The 16,245-nt window shown below is 40.7% G+C and overlaps 1 protein-coding gene across 2 annotated transcripts; it reads right to left on the bottom strand.

Annotated features, from left to right (window-relative positions):
* Positions 1–2,954: 2,954 nt before the first annotated feature.
* On the bottom strand, positions 2,955–15,342 carry QPCT (glutaminyl-peptide cyclotransferase). 2 transcript variants are annotated; one of them, XM_065835797.2, is made up of 7 exons: positions 14,904–15,342; positions 11,938–12,084; positions 9,335–9,616; positions 6,999–7,175; positions 6,022–6,121; positions 5,423–5,539; positions 2,955–3,356 (listed from the first exon to the last, which is right to left on the bottom strand). In XM_065835797.2, the coding sequence occupies exons 1-7, from the start codon at positions 15,027–15,029 to the stop codon at positions 3,211–3,213; spliced, it is 1,095 nt and encodes a 364-aa protein (XP_065691869.2). In that variant the 5' UTR covers positions 15,030–15,342; the 3' UTR covers positions 2,955–3,210. The 2 variants fall into 2 exon arrangements, with proteins under 2 accessions (XP_065691869.2, XP_071662292.1); XM_071806191.1 differs by lacking the exon at positions 14,904–15,342 and adding an exon at positions 13,830–13,931.
* Between the last annotated feature and the right edge of the window lie 903 nt (positions 15,343–16,245).

The following is a 16,245-nucleotide window of genomic DNA, read 5'->3' as shown; positions in this document are numbered from 1 at the left end:
TGTTCCAACTGTGGTTGCATCAGATCACTTCACTAGTAGGTAAATGCATCAAGTTCTAGAGAATCTGAGGGGCATGTACCATTACTTAGGCTTAAGATTCTTGTGAAAAACTGCATTTCCCTGATATAAAAGGAGCTAGAGAGCCTAGTACTATACAAATAACTAGTGTAATATGGGGAGGGGGTTGCAGCTTCACCTATTAAGTAATGGCTCTTGAGTTCATTCTGTTCTGTGTTCCCTTCACCAAGGTAATAACCACATACACCTTTAGGAGGACTCTGACAAGCCAGTGACAGCCTGTTGGGGGTGGTAGATTGATTTTTCTTCTTTTTTTTTTCTTTATTTTTTTTCTGTTTTTTTTTCTCCTCCTTGACTGAGAGATGACAAATCCTATTAATGGAGACACCCTGTGCAGCAATTCTGCTGATTTGTGTATTACCAGATTAGTTGAAGTCCCTCAGATGATTTCTGCTCCTGCTACCACCATCCAACAGGGACAGAGGAACTATCTGGGCATTGGTTCTGCAACATAAAGCTCATCTCTGAACTCTGAAGTGATTATCTTTACTGTGCATGTCCAGATCCTGCAGATCAGGATACTTAGCAATATTTGATGTTGAAACTGAGAGTAGAAGAGATACCAATCCTGGTCTTTTCACTTGTTTGGTTTTTTTGTTTGTTTTGTGTTTTTTTGTTTGTTTGTTTGTTTTTTAAAGTATTTTATCAAATGGTTAAACTGTCTTCTACCTGCTTGTTCTCTTCTGCCTTACTAGCAGTGAGAACTCACCTTGCACCAAATATTTGCTTTACTGACTGCTTCAGGTTCTTGTGCTTTTGGGAGCTTAGATCCTTTGATTCATGTGGTTACTGGGCTGATACAACTTTTCCTTCCAGCAGTTGTTTTTTACATTAATGACATCGTATAAATTGCTAAGACGATGACCCTCTCCTCTTTAAGTAAACCTTTTCCAGGACTCACATTCAGTTAACAGATAGCCCTCTTTTCCTGTACAAAAACAAACAAAGGCAACAACAACAAAAGTAAAAAACAAACACCAAGAAACAAAAAAAACAAAAAAAAAAGGCAAAACAAAAACAACAGAGCAAGGGAAAAAACAAACAAGCGTCTTTATGTTTTGAGAACCATTGCTTTGTATTACACCAACCTGTATCTCATTTCTGTGAACTGAGCAAACGTAACTCAAGAGAACTGCGTGCTCAGGCAGTGAGAAGTTGGTGACAAAAGTGTCATGCCAGATTATTTGATGTAAACTATATGGCTAAATTATGATTTCAACCAGTTCTAATAGACACTTTTAAAAATCAGGTTTTCCCCAATTTTAACAACTGTCTGATCCCACATATCATAAAGAAGCCTGTTTAAGTTAACTTTCAGTTCCTCGAAGCAGCAGAGTGGGACACTGCAAATGCGTAAAGCATTTTTCAGAGACCCTGCAAAGTATGAAGTATCACAAGAGTTCACCTGTAAAAATGAACTTAGCCACACAAACTCATGTTTAATATTTCTGTATATAGCCATTTTGTTACTTCTTTTTTTGCCACTTAGGAGGGTGCAGTAGGTGCCTCACACTGCTCAGAGTATTCAAATTTAAGGAGATTTAATTTAGTAATTCAAGATGTTTTCTCACAGGTTGAAGTAGGGGAGAATATGATAGTGAAGAGTTCAAATAGCTTTGATGTAGTTACACAGATGTACAGAAATATCTGAAAATAAACACATCTGTCCAATTTTTAGAATTTTCATTGTATTCTATTTCAGAAGTTGCATGCAAAATACATTTCACACAAATGTTAAAGTGATGGGAGAACAAAAAATGCTTTTGTTTCATCGAGCCAAAAAACAGACTGAATTTCATTTTCAGGCTGTCCTGTAATAGTAAAATTTTACAAATCTACATTGCTGTAAATACATATTTCTATTGCAACTTTATAATATGTGTGTAAAAGTTGTCTTAGGTTCAGAAATGTTTGCTTTAGGAAAATGGTAAAATACAGGCTAAATCTGACATGCCTACAACTCCACAGCTTATTTCCTTCTTACATCTCTTTGCCCAGGATAAAACTTTCTAATGGAAGAACTTCAGGGCAGTAAAATACTGACTTGGTTTTTCCCCATTTGATCCCTTACCTTGAGCTTGATTTTATTTAGGTTTGATATATTTTTCTTCAAATGCTCTCATCTTTATCTCACCAGTAGAAACCCTAATTCTGTAGGTAGTTTTTGAATACCTTTCTTCTGGCTTCTCATACTGAGTTCATTCCAGATTAGATTTTTGCTAGAGTGTTAGGCTAAATTTATTGGGTAATTCCAGTACAGAATGTAAAAGCAAAGGATTGTTAAACTGGTGAGTATCTTTTTCTGGTACAGGCTACGGCTTGTCCTTACTTTTCGGTGCTTAAATTGTCTTCTTACTTCTGACTCTCATACTTATTTTACTTTTCATAGATAGCACTTTTCCTTTAAAAATATATTTATATGAAACTGTAGTTTCTAAAATGATCACTTGCCTAATATCACTAATTCTAATGTAATCTGTATTAAAAACAGCAGGTTGGATTTGTTGGGTTTTTTTTTTTACTTAGGGTGAAATCGTGAATGGTTCTCACATGAATGAATGGCCTGCTGTCTGTGCACAAGGACCCTTGCAGCTGTCCTTGTAGGGGAAGGAGGAGAGGGAGCGGAGAGGATTAAAATCCCTTCGGTGTGTCAGGAATTCTAGCAGCTCATTTCAGGATGAAGTGGTTTAGTTCAACTCGAAGTAGAAGTCTGTTTTCTTGTGATTTTTGCCTCTTTTTATAACGGGGTCTGAATTTTCATTGCTGAACACCACATGAGCTGGTCACACCTTGTAAAAGCTGTAGGTAATACTGAAGTCAGGAGGCATTCCCTCACGGGATCTTAATATAACATAAAGCAGTCATAACAATGTGGAAAAATTCTGGATGTTTTTATTCAGAGGTAAGACATAGAAAGATCAAATTCTTTCCAGGCTGAGACTAATTCTTATTTAATGCTATCTTATTTGGTTACGTGGAACATTGGGCCAGGAACAGCTGAATCAATAATCAGTCTAGCAAGAGCTACAATTTTTTGCTTTGCTTTAGTGCTCTCCAATGCAATCAAATAGCAGATGTGAAAGTGGGCAAACAGTATTTAGAATGGAGTAGGATTTGTTGCCATTTTGCCTGTCACAGGTTTAGGTATTCCAGTACAAACACTTGCAGGATTTTGCTGAGATTGTCAACAGTGGTTTTGTCAAGGTTTTCTTCTGTGTCCTCCATGGTATGCCATACTGCAGGAAAAGGGGATGGAATCAGATGTATGACTGGAACCCCTATAAGGAGGAAAGTGAAATTTGGAAAAGAAAGATTGGAGAGGGTCTGTTAAGCCAATTGATATATCACCATTTAGCAACAGAGTCAGGTAACTACTCAATAAACTTACTTTACAGAGAAATATGTGTCATTGCAGCTTCCTTTTACCTTCTCTTTTTTGAAGCCTGTCACTGCAGCCCAGCCATTTAATTGTGTGTTTGCTAAGATGGGCACCTTTCTTTCAAGTACTTTTGTACTTTTTTTTTTCTTCCTAAAGGCATCTGTAGCTTATAGTTTTACTGTGATCCTTTTTGTTTTTTAGATCCTTTGCATTGTAGTTGTGGATACCAAGTTTAGGAGCTACAGAAGGGCAGAGAAACCACTGCGACTCCCCAAACTGAAAACTGATTACCGCGTTCTTGTGACAGGGTTAAGATTAAGCACTTTTGGGAGCATTTTTTTAGTCTGCTCTGTAAATGGTAAAATTGGGTGTCTGTGTTTTCACTCTGTAAAACAGAACTATTACTATCCTGAGATGAAAGAACTTCCACTTGAAAGGATCGGTATGACTGCATACATCAAGACACTTATATATACTGCAAATTTAGGTAAAAGAGGAGTTAAATCAGTTTTCTGCTTCCTGATGACTTTTTTGGGGAGGAGCATTTTTTTCTCTCCAGTCTCTTTCCTGTTTTACTGCTTTTCTTCTCTCATTTCTCAGCTGCATACCACTAGCGAATCTGTTTTCTTCACTAGGTGTTAACTGTGTTATTAGAAATGGTTTTGATGTGTAGTCATTGTTTTCCCCTATGAGCTGCTCCCATGTAGGATTTTTTATATCCCTGGACATGCGTATGATGGCTGTGTTGGTTTCATTGGACCTGGACCCTGGTTGGGTGTGAAAAATGAAAGATTCATGGAGTTGAACAGCCATTGAGCAGGAGACAGTAACCATATCTTGGTGAAGACAGCACCCGCTTAGAAGTGCAGAAGTCGCTGCTCTTGTGCCCGCTTCCAGAGCCGTGTGCACATTTTACAGTACTCAGTAGTTAACAGAGCTTAAGCAATGGTGAAATTAGGGGCTGGCAATGAAGATACCTCCCTCCTTTCCTAGGTAGATAACCTCTTCATTGAACTAGTGTTACATTTCTTTTGGTTAATGCTGCTTTAGCTATATGACTCTTGTAGTCCGTGCTGTACCGTGGAAAACCTCAGTCAGAAGGGTTTATCACCTTCGTTTTGAAGATGCTCTGCCGAGTGCTTGAACGGGGAAGGACATTGATCCAAGCCACATCCTGAACTTGGACAAGTGCTTTAATCACTGACCCATAGTTTGCCAAGGTGTCAGCAGTAGCACAACTGCTTTCCCTCTCTCTGATTGCATCCCAAAGGAACAGAATGAACATACAGTAAGAAGCCACGGCGTAGGTGTCTGCTAGGCAAATGCTTTGGCAGGGAATCCCAGTTTTGGGTATGTGCCTAATTCAAGGAGGTATTTCAGGCATATTGTGTCCTTCGTTGTTTCTGCTGGCTGCTCTATGCACCTTTCCCACCCTTCAAGCTCATGGCTGTTGAAATCTCCATTCTCTTCCAGCAATGAGAATGTCTAATTTGAGTATGGAAGTTTTTGCACGAGTCAGTGCCTTCAAATTTAAACAGGTAATAGTGAGCATTACTGTAACTTTGACAACAGATCTTCAGAGATTTTTATAGTCTTTTGAAGATATGACCCTTGAGTATTTCCCTGCTCCTAGAAACAGTAACTGGCTGGTGAGTGTGGTATGTGGTGCTATCCCACTGGAACAGAGTTGCTTATCTTTGTGGGACGCTACTGTGGATAGAAATTTCCATTATCTCTGTGCCATTGGAGCTGTGCTCGTGCAAAATGATGATGGGTGTGTTTTATCACTGCTTTTGCTCAGGTATGTTTTTTTAAGCCGTGACTCTTGGCCTGCATAAAGTTGGATTTGGAAGCCTCAAGTTGGGGCAAATAAGCTTGAAAAACAGGATCATATGCACATGCTCATCCACTAAATGATGCATTTGTTACTGAACTTATACTTTAAAATATAAGAGTTTCCAGTACCTCTTAATAAAAATGGAACGTGGTCATCTTCAATCAAGCCCCGATGTACAGTACTCTGGAAATACTGCCTTTCAACAAGGTGATTCCTCAACAGATTCATGTTATGTAGCTCTTGCTCTGTAATTCACAATGAAAGTGATTATTTCAACTTTTGGACGATATGAGGCATTTTAGCACATTTGAATTATTTTTTTCCTTTCATATGGAAGCTATTTCCATGTGAAAGAAGAAAAAGAAGTTGGTGATTGTCTTCTGCATTTGTTTAGTGCTTAGAAGACCTCAAGACTGGTGCTATTACTGTCACTTTAAAGAAGTGAGAACTAAAACAGGGAAGTGAAGCGGTTCCCAAAAGTCGCAGAGTGACAGCCAGTAGTAGAATCTGTTTCATGGCTTCCAAGTGTCTGGGCATCTTCCTTAGTTATTTTATTAATTAACTATTCAAATCTTTGTATAGGTTTAAGATGCACCAATTTTAACATTTACATTATTAAATATTATAACAGAAAATAATATAAAATTCTGATGTACAGGACTGAATACATGCAGAAAATATACACTGAATTTTCAAGTTCATCCAAAGCCCATACCCCTCTCCTTACCAATTGCTTGAAGCCTCTGAAACCATCGAATTGTGTTTGGAAAATAATTGGGAAAGACTGGGTTTGGTGCACCAATTAAATCCAGCAGTACAAGCAAGTCCTACAGAAGAAAGAATCTTTAATACAGAATTCTTCGAATTACAACACCACCATCAACAGCAGCAGCAGTAATGAGACCTCTTGGTTCCTGTGTAGGTCATGACTAGGTCTCTAATAGCTCTGGCCAAAGATCTGACTTTTCTACCATGTTGCCTGAGCAGAACTCATTCACAGAACCTGATTCCAATCTGATGCATTTTGCTGTCTTCCCGAGGAGGAAAACGGCCGTATCTCTGTTCCTCAAGCTGAACCAGACTGCATCGCTTTGTTTGCAGTTTGTGTGTTATACCCCTTTAAAGGGAAAATTGGTGGGTGGGGAGAAAGAAAAGGAAATTGCTTCTTCCCCAGAGAAAAAGTCTGTCAAGGGAAAGACATTTTATGAGTCACGAGATGCCCTGGCAGAAGAAAAGCCTCTCAGCAGTGAGCAGGGAAGCCAGAAGGCAGGAGGGAGAAGGGAGCGGACAACTGGAATGTTAGTAGGAATCAAAGGAAACATCTTGTTGTAGCTTGGTGTGGAGCTAGGGGAGGTCGGTTCACAGACCAACACCATGTCTGTGCTCTTTCCTCATCGCTGCAAATTCTCTCTCCTGAAGAAGGAGGATATTCTAATTATTTGGATTATATTCTAATGAATTTGTGTATTTTGATTTTTCTGTGACTCCTTCTCATGCTTGTACGGAGAAGGTCCGAGCAGATTCACCTGAAAAGCTCTTTTCAAGTCTCTATAAAGTCTCATAAAAGTTCCACAAGCCTGCTTCTTCCTTTAACTTTGAATAAAGTTCATGCTTTCTTGGGAATTTGGCCAAATACCTACTAATTAAATATTTTTTTTAAAAAACAATTTACTATTATTCATTAGGGAGGTGAAAGCCACTTACTATGCCCTGCAGCTGATTTGTGGTTGCTGATCCAGGTGGATGTGGAGTAGATACCATTTTTTGAGCTAAGTGTTGAGATCCGTAGAGAGAATCGGAAGGGGACCACCGGACAAAGGCTTCTTCACCATCAAAAAAAATGAGCTGAAGTGAAAGGTCTGGTCTGGATGTTGAGCTGGTCTGTTAGAGGAAGATAAAAGTAACATAGCAGATTCTGGCCAGAACATTAAATAAAGGACAAATACAGTGGTCATATAAGTGACATCAGTAGGGGTATATTTTCAAGGTACTCTATGTAAACCTTCCTACAGCTGTTAAACACATATTATGATGTAATGCAGGAGTAGATATGCCCTTCCCTGTCAAAAGCAAAAAATATCACAGCAGTTAAAAACTGAGAAAATGTATATGACTAATGTATTTAAGCTCACAAAGGAGACATCTGTGTGAAATTTCTTTGCAGTGTAGGAGGAGTCTTTTTTCTCTCTGCTTACAAACTGAAGCCTTGTTTGCTCTGGCAGCATTTCCTAATAATCTACAACATGGCTAAACCCAGTTTGGTTCTGCTATATGAACGGTTTTGGCAACTGTATTCTTGGCAGTTGCCATAAATATTTTAACCCCTCTATGAATTAGTGTTATTTCAGTGAAATTGCATGATGTGGTTAAAAAGGTGGGGTCACTGGCAACAGTCATGTCCTGTATGGGTTATAACTCCCAGCTAGCTGGAGCTGATCCAATATAAACAGTAGTGGAAAACTTCTATTAAAAAAAAAAGTCACTGATGTAGGCAAGAAGATATCGATTATGCTTTCAGCAATATATGGATTTCTCCAAGGCAATGCTTTGTCCTTTGCCCAGGACAGAGCTCTTTTGACAGCAGTCATTTTGCTTTGCATTGCATTCTGGAGGAAACTGTGTATTAATACCATTTGAATTTTAGAAAGTAGTATTTGGAATTATTATGATTACTATTTAACACGTTCCTAGGTCTGAATAATGTAGAGAGATGTCTTTGCCCTTTAATTTTATACTTACTTGATATAACTGGAGAAACATCAAGATAAAAATCACAGCTTCAGGTCAAAGTATAAATAGATTTGGCTGAAAACATAAAGTCTGTTATGCTACTATGAGCAGAGCAAAAAGGTCATCGCTAATGTATTAAGCAGATGGATCCCAAAGTATATTTTGTTAACAGACTGTACAAATGGTAGCCTGTGCAAATAATTAGATTGCCTTTTTGTCAAATGCTGTCATTTACATGAGAAAACAAATTAATCAAAAAATGATGTATTTCTTGCAAAAAATTCCAGTCTTTAAGTCAGCGTGCAGGTTATTCCATAAATGACCATCAGGCAAATTTATTCTAAATGAAAGCATATGTGTTACAGGAGTGCTTTATTTTGTGATTAAAAACATTGGCATATTCTTAATCTTCTAATTCTTAAATATTTTAATGTCAGAAGGCACCAAATTAGTTTCCGGGAACAACTGCTGACAAGTGATCTTAATACCTGAGCTGAGTGTGTTGCCGACACCTCGTAAAGCATTTGAGAGACCTTTGCCTGTGAAAGCCCTGTTAGCGTAGGAGTACTTTCCACAAACGCTGAACCAGTAGATGGCGCTCATGAATCTGTAATCCTACGAGCTTTTGGAGCTTTGTAGCATCAACAGATTTTTGTGCCTAGCAATGGCAGCACTTTGAAGCAGATTTTCATGGCATAGGTAACACAGACTGATAATATTATACAAATACTCGACTGTTTCCTGTACTCAGCCATCACTTATTTAATAAATAAATTAAAAATGGCAAAGGAAAACAGGAAGAAAACCTTGAAATCATTATGGGATGGAGGGGCGTGAGTGTTAACTTGTGCACAGCAATTAGTTCATCCATCTTCCAAAACAGAGTGCAACTGAGACATTTTTAAAATACAAGACTGAGAAAGCAAAAGAACTTTGTCAGCAACTGTAGATGTTACTGGATAGAACAGGAGCTTCTGAGTAGGGTTCTGTGACTTTTAAATAGAAAGCGGGATTATATCTCATAGAGTCTATGAAACATGTTATTCATGTATAAATTGCTATTTTTATATAGTATATATTCATTAGATAAATTTTAGGTAGTGACCCTTTGCATAAGAAGTTTTAATGTGATCGCATACTCTAAAGTAGTAGATACAGATCTCTGCTCTGTTCTGCGTGCAGTCAGCGGCAGTTTTACTGCAGGCACAGTGGTCGGACAATCAGGCACGCAGGCTATGGGAGAGAACATGGAAGTGCCTGAGGGCCTATTGCTATTGCAAAAACACGTGAAAATGAACCAACCAAACTACCTTGATTAACTGAAGCTTGTTATCCAGGGCACGTGCCAGCTCCAATAGCATAGCACAAGGCACGGCTGAATCGGTTGCTCCCACAAATACTGTCTCCTGCCATTGCTGTCCAAAGAATTTTGAGTCGTAGTGGCATGCAAGTACTAGGTGGCGTTTTGCAGAGGGGTTGAGAGTGCTGATAATATTTGAAAATGTTTGATATCCATATGGGGTGTATGCCTGAAATGTGTCTTCCTCAATTTCCCAACCAGCCTGTAATCTTTGAAGACGGTGCTTGATATGCTGCAATAAAAAAATTAAGAACAAACAAAGCCAACAAACAGACAAAACCAAAACCACCATATCAATATTGCTTGAGTCAGAAAGATGTTGCAGACGAATTGTCATTAGCTAATTAATAGTGGTACTTAAGCTTATTTCTGTAAGTTCATGGTATTTGTAAAAGATAAATTTTACAGAAAAAAATTTAGTGTCTCTATCTAAGCAACATCTTTGCTACCTTAGCCTTTGACTGCCTCACTTGCTTTTATTTTTCCCTTTTGTGGGTGCTGTGAATGGTTGCCCATTAATACGACACATTAAGATCTTGATCTCTGAAGTTTCCAGGCCAGTTTTTTTTTTCAGCTATAACCGGGACAGATTTAATGTTTACCTCTTCAAACCTAAACTCAGTTGTGCCCTTGAATTAAGTGTGAGAACCGGGTGCAGAGGACTTGGTGTGGATATTTTGACAATTACCACACATAGATGCCACAGCAGTATAAAAAAACCACACTGGTTTGTGTTTGATTGGTTGGTGCAGTTCTGTTTTGTTTTTTAATTTTCTATGAGAAATCTGCCTTTCAAGTGACATGAGTTGTTTACAATGCTATCAGAGACAGTCTGACTCCTGTAAGTTAAAGGAAGAATTAAAGATTTCAGAACAATGTTTTTAAAATAAAATCTTAAGTGTATCTCATGTAAAGATAAAAATTGAAACAGTGAATCAAAAAAAAATAGATCATTCATTTTAGCCATCTTCCTACTGCAAGAGAGTCCTGGCTAGCTCTTACTGGAGGACCATCTCTGTTGAGCAACTTATTTGTATGGGTCCCTAGAGTGCTTCTTCAAGGCAGATTCCTCTCTCTTTAAATAAACATTAGGAAAAGCCCCTAAGGGGTAAAAAGGAAAACAGAGTTGGAAGATTTGTTCTGCTCTTAGTGAAGTCAGTGGGAATATTGCCATAAGTTTTAGTGCTAGAACAAACTTCCATTTTGTTTCTGGAGGTTTTTATGGCGTTGTATGGTCTACCTGCTATCTGTAGGCAGAGCAAAGGACATCTGTTCTGGGCAAAGGGGAATATATAACCCTGGATGGAGTTCCCAGTGTGCACTACCCTTCTCCCTTACAGGAGTCTGACACTTTTTTTGTCTTAAGGAAGAAAAATCAACCATTTCAAACTGCACTGTGCTTTGAGGAGGAGGACTCTTCTTTTTTTTCTTTTTTTTTTTTTCCTTTGGTGGTCTTCTTTAGTACATGCTGTTACCTTGTAACAGGATGATCCTATTTTGAACATGATTTGCGGTTTTCTAGCCTAGGCTCAGCGGGGTTTTTTTTTTTATTTTTCTTACTTTTCCCCCTTTCATTTGGCTGCCTTCCAGGGTATCGCTAAAGAAACCACAAGGCTAAACCTATAGAGATGTGTGCACAGCACACACACAGCAGAGAAAAGCTACATTTCTCCAGTCTGCCAGTGACAGAGTGGCAAATAATGTAGTTAGGGCTGTCTTGAAGTGGTTGGATCACTGCCGAATGGCTAAACGCAGGCTAGTGAGATGTTGTGAATGTCTTCTACTAGACTTGGCTGTACTACTGTTTCAGTCTCCCGCTTGGCTAACGTAACAAAGAGCCAGCGTAGTGTGCAGTCCTGAAGGTGCCTGCAGGGCAGCAACCCAGTTGGGTGGTAGCTTCCTGTGGCTCAAACACAACCTGCTGGAGTTTTCAGCAGCTTGGGCTGCAATCTGGGTAGGTGAGCGCAGTGTTTACACACTGCTGTGCTTGGGCCAGCGGAGCTGGTGTGGTACCTGGACCAGCGCTGCGCTTGGCTGTGTTGACCATTTCATCTGCCTACCTGTTTGGGCCCCTCGGATCCCTTTTCATGTAGATACACCCATCTGGGGCAACTCTACAGGGGAGTGCAACAGCACAGCACCTCTCCAGAAAGAGGGCAGGGGGGTGTCATTTATTTCACCCCCGTGTAGGGTCCCAGGGGGTTTGAACCAGTGACCAAAAGCCTGTTCGTGTGAAGGACAGAACAATCGTTGTGTTGTACTTTGGGTACCAAAACTGAGGTGAGCTCTTAATTTTAAAACATAAATTAAAAAAAAAAATCATTCTTTTTAACTTCATTTTTTTCTATTCATTGTGCTATGCAGCCCTGGGAAATAGTGTCAGCTGAACTGCAAGCTCTGTCATGTAGGTTCTATGCAGTCTAGACCTGAACAATGATAGAGTTCATTCCACTGAATGAAAGGAATGTGTCTGTCCCTTTAGTGGTCACTAACAGCACTACCAGAATATACATAATAGATGTTCTTAGAGGTTTCCAGAAAATGTCATTTTACCTGTCGTACAATGTAATTTCCTGGTGATCCGGGGTATCTTTCTATCAGGATAGGGCGCAAATCATTCTCCCACATTTGAGAAACATCTGTGTTTGCTGCAACTTTTTGAATAGTGTCAGAATGTAAAATTCTTGGTTGGTGAGAATACTGTAGAAAGAAGAAAAAGGGGAAGGTTGTTATAGCTATAACTATTAGTAGACCTTTTTAATCACAGCTTTCTTCAAAATTACAGTAAATGTGATATACTGTGCTATTTTGTTCCACTGACAACAAAATGTAATCTTAAGAAAAGCTTTTATCTCAAAAATTATTGACATTTTTAACTTCTGTGGCTTCTGCATCTCTGATTTCCATGCAAAATATGCTAGTATTAAAAACCTGGAAGGATTTTTTTAACCTACCAGCTGTAAAAACTCAATCCACTATTGGGTTCTCTGCTTCCTAATATCTTAATTCTACATACGTAGGCATAGTCTGCAACTATGCCACCTACAAATGAGGTTTCCATTGAGACAAACATCTTAAGTTTTGTTTCTAGTAGTTATACGAATGAACTTTATGCTGTGTCTACATGATGAGGTGCAGTACTGTGAAGAAATGCACAAGCTAGCTCAGTGCAGAAAGAGTGCAGGGGTGTCCTTGTGGCCTCTGCCCACAGTGGTGGCGTTGGTGTGACTACACGGCACAGTGCAGCTCCTCTGGGGGCAGCTGGGGTTGTACATCAGCTCTGTGACACACAGGTTAACCTCAGAACTGGCAGCTTGTCTCCTGTCACAGCAGCTAGTACTGCTAGCTACCTCCCAAGTGGCTTTTGTTGCCCAAGCATGGGCCTTTAGTGCTGTTTCAGGTGGCCTAGAATACTTGAGACATCCTTATGAGGATGGCAAATGCATGTCAAAGATGTGCATGAGCCCTGTGCTGTTCTGTAGTGGTAGCTGAATGCCAGGTGGGATCTCCAAGGACATCTCAAATGCCCCTTTGGGCACCTGATTTGAACCTACCCAGTCTCTCGCAATTGTCTGCTCAGGACCTTCCTGAGCTGCTCCTGTTTTCATAGATATGTTAGGCACTATCATAAGATGTTCTTGTTATATCCATTGCTTGGGTCTATCATAGGGACTTCCCTCTACTCCTGTCTTCCACTGGAAAATCCTAGTCTGATTATTTGTTCTTCGATCAGAACTGCCTTACGTGGTTGATCAGACTTGCTGTCCTTCAGTGTAGCCTACCTTCCCCATTCTTTTTGAGATGAGGAAAGAGAGGGAAACTGCAACATGAGTGCACCACAGCTTATAGTTATATTGAGTTTGCATGGCAAGGTTTTGGTAGGGAGGGGCTACAGGGGTGGCTTCTGTGAGAAGCTGCTAGAAGTTTCCTCCATGTCTGATAGAGCCAATGCCATCTGGCTGCAAGATGACCAAGCCCATCAGTGATGGTGGTAGCACCTCTGAATAACATATTGAAGAAGGGGGACAAGAATTTCATGAGAAAGAAGAAGTGGTTCTTGGTAAGTGTCTGCAGAGGCAGAGGAGGTCTGGTGCTTTGGTTCTGTGGTTGAGTGACACAACTTACATCATTGGCAAGCAGGTTGATTAGCTGGAATGAGATAAAGAGTGTACTGTTGTGGCTCAAGGAGGCTCTAAAGAGCAGCACTGGGGATACATGCTTGTACATTGATTAGTCTGACTAAAGATTTAGCCTAATGTATTCCTATATATGTACACATATATGCATTGTGCATATTATAGCTGTATTATGTTACAGATATGTAGTCTACACATGAGATAGATGTCATACATATATAGTAAGACACAATTAATAGAACAGAATTATAAAGTCTCCCTTTTTTTTCCCCCTCCTTAAAAAAAAAAAAAAAAAAAGTCAACACTTACTTCAATGAAGAACAAATAAAATCAAGGAGAAAGGGAATGACTAAGGGGAAGCGAATGGAAACATATGAGGGCAGCTTCATTTTGCCAGTTTGTCCTGTACTCTGATCTGTTGGTGAAGAGAACAGTGCCCTGGATTAGTGGAATTCAGGGAGCTCTGCCTGAACTTTGAGTTCAGCTCTTCTACAAACACGTGGTGATGGGCCTTAAAAGTATGTTTTCCACTTGGAAATTCCGGAATCCTTTAGCTGAATGAACTTTGCAGTTGTGTTCTCTCCCATGTTCTACATGGTTTGGTTCTTCATCAAGAAACTATGTTAGTGTTTCATAATCAGCCACGAAGAGTTGTTACACAGGGGTTTACTGCTTATACTGTTCCGTTAGACATTAACTTGAGACTGTTTTTTTTCACTAGTTCACACAACATTTTGAATTAAAATCAATATAGTATGACTCTACAACATATTAAAAATATTATATCCTTTCAAAATAATTTTGCAGTAGCTATCAAGACCATTCCTACTTCTTTTTCCTAGATAAATGCACATCACTGCTGGCAGAGCTATTTGTTTTCTCAGACTAAGACACTGTCCTCTGAATCACTGTAATCATGTTGAAAATTGGAGTATAATAGAATGTTACCTGGAATATAATTTGGGGTTTTGATCTCTCTTGTCCTGTTTGGGTTTCTCCTTAAATTCACGAACTGCCCCTGCCCAAGCTTACAGCTCCAGCTGCCCGTTCCCGGGCGGTGTGAAAGGCATCGCCAGCCTTTCAAACGCGTGAAAAAGACCTGTTCTCTGCAGCCATCAGCTCGGGGTGAGAGGGAAGCCATGATACCCGCCCTCACCTGCGCTCCCCGCAGACGTGACCGGCCCCGCGGCTCCCGCGCTGACCCACAGCCGGGGTTCGCATCCGCGCCCGAGGCAGCATCACACCGGGATGGATGTGCGAGGAAAGCGCCGGGCGGGGGCAGGTGCCAGCGCCCAGCTTCGGGTGCTCGCCTCCCGGTAAGGTGCTCCCCCCGCAACCAAGTGGGGAGGCGAGAAGAGCCGGAGAAACGCAAACGTGACCCACCTTCTCCAGGGTCCAGGCTGCTCCGGTGTCCCTGCCGTGCACCAGGGGAAAGCAGGCGGCGAGGCACAGTGCCCCAAGCAGGCGGGAAGCGGCCCTCCTGCCCTCGCCCCCCCGTGTCGCTGCCATCCCTCCTGTCTCCCTTCACGGCCGGGCGGCTCTTTCCTAGGCCCCTTTCCCTCCGCCTTACCGAGGCCCGGGGGTGGGAAGGGGAGAGCCAGGGTCGGCGGAGGAGGAGGCGGAGAAGGGGCAGCGCGGAAGGGACGGAAAGATGAATGGAGGCTGCTGCAGGAGCGGGCGCTGGCTGTTGCAGCTCAGCCAGCCTCTCTCAGCTCGGCTCCTCTCCGAAATGAGCCCGGTCCCTGGCACCACGTCAGCAGTGCCAGGAGGGCTGGCTGTGACAGTCCCGGGCCGCCACCACCCGCTCCCTCTTCCCCTTCTTCCCCCGTGACCGCAGAGTCGCCACAGGCTCGTCCGCGCTCGTGATTTTCCCCACGCGAACAGCTGCAGGCTGGGGCTTCCCCGAGAAACTCGGTGGGTGTCTCCAGAGCCGGCTCTGACACGGGCTGGGGCTCCGTGTGACCTTCGGCGCTCGGGCACGGACAGAGGCTCCGGGCGCTTAGAGAGGGCTCTGTGGGGCAGCTGTAAGCTCTTGCTGAGAGTGGGGCTTGACCCATCCCTACTGATGACCAGTCTCAAATGAGTGTTCGTGAAGGGTTTTGAAACGCAAACACCTATAGAATTGCAAAATGGTTTAATTTATTATTTTCTAAGGTCTTCTTATGATCTTTTTTAGGCCTAAAAGGATAAAACTTGCTAAAACGAGAATCCTGTCTTCAGGCATTTTAAATTCTGTAATTATACTATTACATACTAATGAGGCAAAACTTGTGGTGAGGTGATATTTTGCAGTAGATCAATTTAAATGATTAAACCAAAGACAGAGGCTTCTGAGCACACAAGGCCTTCTTCAGATCATTTGACATCACCATCCTTACCCTGCGGTGTTGTAGAAAACATCTGACTATTCTGCATAACAGATATTCCATTTAAAGTGTCCAATTTTTACATCCTTTTAAAAGTTCAGACTTAATGCTGAAACAAATTGGAAGGAAAAAAAACACATAGAGAAAGAAAAGAAGAAAGAAAAGAAAAGAAAAGAAAAGAAAAGAAAAGAAAAGAAAAGAGAAAAAAAAGAAAAAGAAAGAAAAAAGGAAAAAGGAAAAAAGAAAGAAAAGAAAAAAGAAAACAAAAGAAAGAAAAGAGAACAAAGAAAAAATAAAATAAAATAAAATAAAATAAAATAAAATAAAATAAAATAAAATAAAATAAAATAAAATAAAAT

This window comes from Patagioenas fasciata, chromosome 3, assembly GCF_037038585.1.
Source record: "Patagioenas fasciata isolate bPatFas1 chromosome 3, bPatFas1.hap1, whole genome shotgun sequence".
Taxonomy (NCBI): domain Eukaryota; kingdom Metazoa; phylum Chordata; class Aves; order Columbiformes; family Columbidae; genus Patagioenas; species Patagioenas fasciata.
The sequence above is the reverse complement of the archived record's forward strand: the minus strand, read 5'-3'. Positions and strand labels throughout refer to the sequence as shown.

Coding starts and splice junctions, on each gene's coding strand:
- QPCT (XM_065835797.2), bottom strand. CDS start 15,029: ATGGCAGCGACACGGGGGGGCGAGGGCAGGAGGGCCGCTTCCCGCCTG. Junction 7,176..9,334: donor ACAAGCTTCAGTTAATCAAG/GTAGTTTGGTTG, acceptor TTCCTCTAACAG/ACCAGCTCAACATCCAGACC. Junction 5,540..6,021: donor TCAGAGGCTTCAAGCAATTG/GTAAGGAGAGGG, acceptor TGTGAATTACAG/AGCAAGAGCTACATAACATG.